The 2,148-nt window shown below is 25.0% G+C and overlaps 1 protein-coding gene across 1 annotated transcript; it reads left to right on the forward strand.

The window, feature by feature from the left end:
• The first annotated feature begins 643 nt into the window (after nucleotides 1–643).
• Nucleotides 644–1,226, forward strand: LOC122273946 (heat shock 70 kDa protein 4L-like). The gene is made up of 2 exons (XM_043057910.2): nucleotides 644–793; nucleotides 1,014–1,226. The coding sequence occupies exons 1-2, from the start codon at nucleotides 674–676 to the stop codon at nucleotides 1,209–1,211; spliced, it is 318 nt and encodes a 105-aa protein (XP_042913844.1). The 5' UTR covers nucleotides 644–673; the 3' UTR covers nucleotides 1,212–1,226.
• Nucleotides 1,227–2,148: the final 922 nt, after the last annotated feature.

Here is a 2,148-nt window from a genome sequence, read left to right on the forward strand (position 1 = left end):
GATAAAAGTGCCCATCAGGAATTGTTTTAGTGAATAAACAATTTTTTCGCATGATTGTAAAACTAGTTTATCTAAATAGAAAATTCTGTATTAAGAATAATGTACTAAACTTATTTATCATTTCTTATACTTCTTTAATAATTGCTAAAAAAAATTTTTATTGAAAGGTATATTTTTACATAATATTAAACTTAAAATTTTAATGACAAAATCCTAAATTTAAAATTAATCTTCAGAAGTAAAAAATTGAAAACAAAGGTTTTTAAAATTTCTTTACTCAAAAACTATTTAGGTGAATATTATTTTGCAATGATTATTATTACTTTGCATTTTATTATTTAAAAATATATACTTTGAATATAAAATATTGTTTACCTTACAATTCAAAAAATGTAACTTGTGTAACATTTATAATTGCATTTTATTTGAAGCTAGTTTGAAATAAGCTTTACAATTGTGTACAAGAAGACTTAAAAATTCTATTAAAATAATATAATTTGTTCAAATTAATTATAATATTTCAGGTTAGCTTCTTGAACATTAAGATTGCCTCTTAACATGTAAAAATATAATTAGATGGAAAGTTATTAAGGTGTTACAGTTTTTGTTTTTTGTTATGCACTATATATGATTGATAAAACGATCATTGAAAAGGAACAAATTGTAATTTTTGATGGATTTTCAGGAGCTTGATAACTTTCAAAAAAAGTTGACTGAAGTCGAAAATTGGATTTATGAAGAGGGTCAAGATGAGAAAGAACAAGTATATAGTGATACCCTAACTGCATTAAAAGTGAGTCACATTTTGTTTTATTTATCTAAATTTTCCTGTNATTTATCTAAATTTTCCTGTAAAATATATTAAATTTTTCATGTTCAATATCGGAATCTGTTTTTGTAGTATTCTAACTATCATTATACAAAAATTATTATGTCCTAAAAAGATGACTCTTTATTTCAAATTTTATTGTTTAATTTTTTTTAATAATAAATTGTTTAATTTTTTTTTCCAGTTGCAAGCTGATCCAATATCTAGAAGAAAATATGAAAATGAAATGCGAGCTATTGTTTTACCAGACTTTCAAAATATTGTACAACAAGCACAGCAAATAATTAATGCATATTTGTCTAAAGATGAACAGTATTCTCACATCGAGCCATCTGAGATGGAGCAGGTATTACGTCATTTATCATTTCTTAGCTTTGCGTAACCTTCTTTTTATTTGCTTTCTTAAATCTTGTGAAAGGAGGAAAACAAAACATATTGTATAAAAATTATTGTTTTGCTTCCTGTAAAATTAGAGAGATGGATCATATTTAAATTAATTCTGTTCACGTTTAAATTAATTCTGTTTCTGTTTAATTCTGTTCACGTTTAAGGAAACTGATAAAAGATATATAAATATTGCAGACTACTTTCTCCTACAGTAAAAAAAAGGTAAAAACATTTGATTTGTTAAGGGCCTGTCAGAATAAGACAATCCATTTTTAGTGGTTCAATCAAATTTATTGCATTTACGACGTAATTTCATTTTCAAGAACAAATGTTCTCCTTATTTATCAAAATGTGTCGCCAAGTCTAGGATTCCAGTAAGACTACGTCTTTTTAATAATTCTATAATATATATATCGTAAAAGATAGCACAAATTAAATTTCTGACTTACGTGTTTAACTTTTAAAAGCTTTTATTTTGTTTTGAAAACATATTTGTATAATTTGATAACGAAATAAAACAGAACTATTTGCAGTTGCGAATGTTTACTTAAATCTTGTACTGCAATCGTCTTTTCTTAACTTACAACAGAATATACTGTTATATTATCTTTTTACCTCCACCTGCCTTATCATACGTAACTTTATAAAAATGAATTACACTGCTGAATTGGCATTTTTCTGTTGATTCCTGAATTACAGATTTATTTATTTTTTATACTAATCTTAAGATTTCCACTGAATTGCCCTCCTTCTTACTAACGAACCTCAATTACATTACTACTTAATAAGGGTCCTTGATAAGAACTTCAAATCATTAGCCAGTAAATTAGCCAAATATCAAAAGTATTAGCCAAATGCAAAATTAAAAAAAAAAAAAATTAGTTTGTTTAATTTTTTCCAATCCATTTCGATCTGACATTCGAAGGTTGTTG

Source organism: Parasteatoda tepidariorum, unplaced genomic scaffold, assembly GCF_043381705.1.
Source record: "Parasteatoda tepidariorum isolate YZ-2023 unplaced genomic scaffold, CAS_Ptep_4.0 HiC_scaffold_12604, whole genome shotgun sequence".
Lineage (NCBI taxonomy): Eukaryota > Metazoa > Arthropoda > Arachnida > Araneae > Theridiidae > Parasteatoda > Parasteatoda tepidariorum.

Bases quoted from the DNA above. Each gene is read 5' to 3' on its own strand.
- LOC122273946 (XM_043057910.2), top strand. From the start codon at position 674: ATGGATTTTCAGGAGCTTGATAACTTTCAAAAAAAGTTGACTGAAGTC. The intron at 794-1,013 runs GTGAGTCACATT...TTTTTTTTCCAG, and splicing joins ATACCCTAACTGCATTAAAA to TTGCAAGCTGATCCAATATC.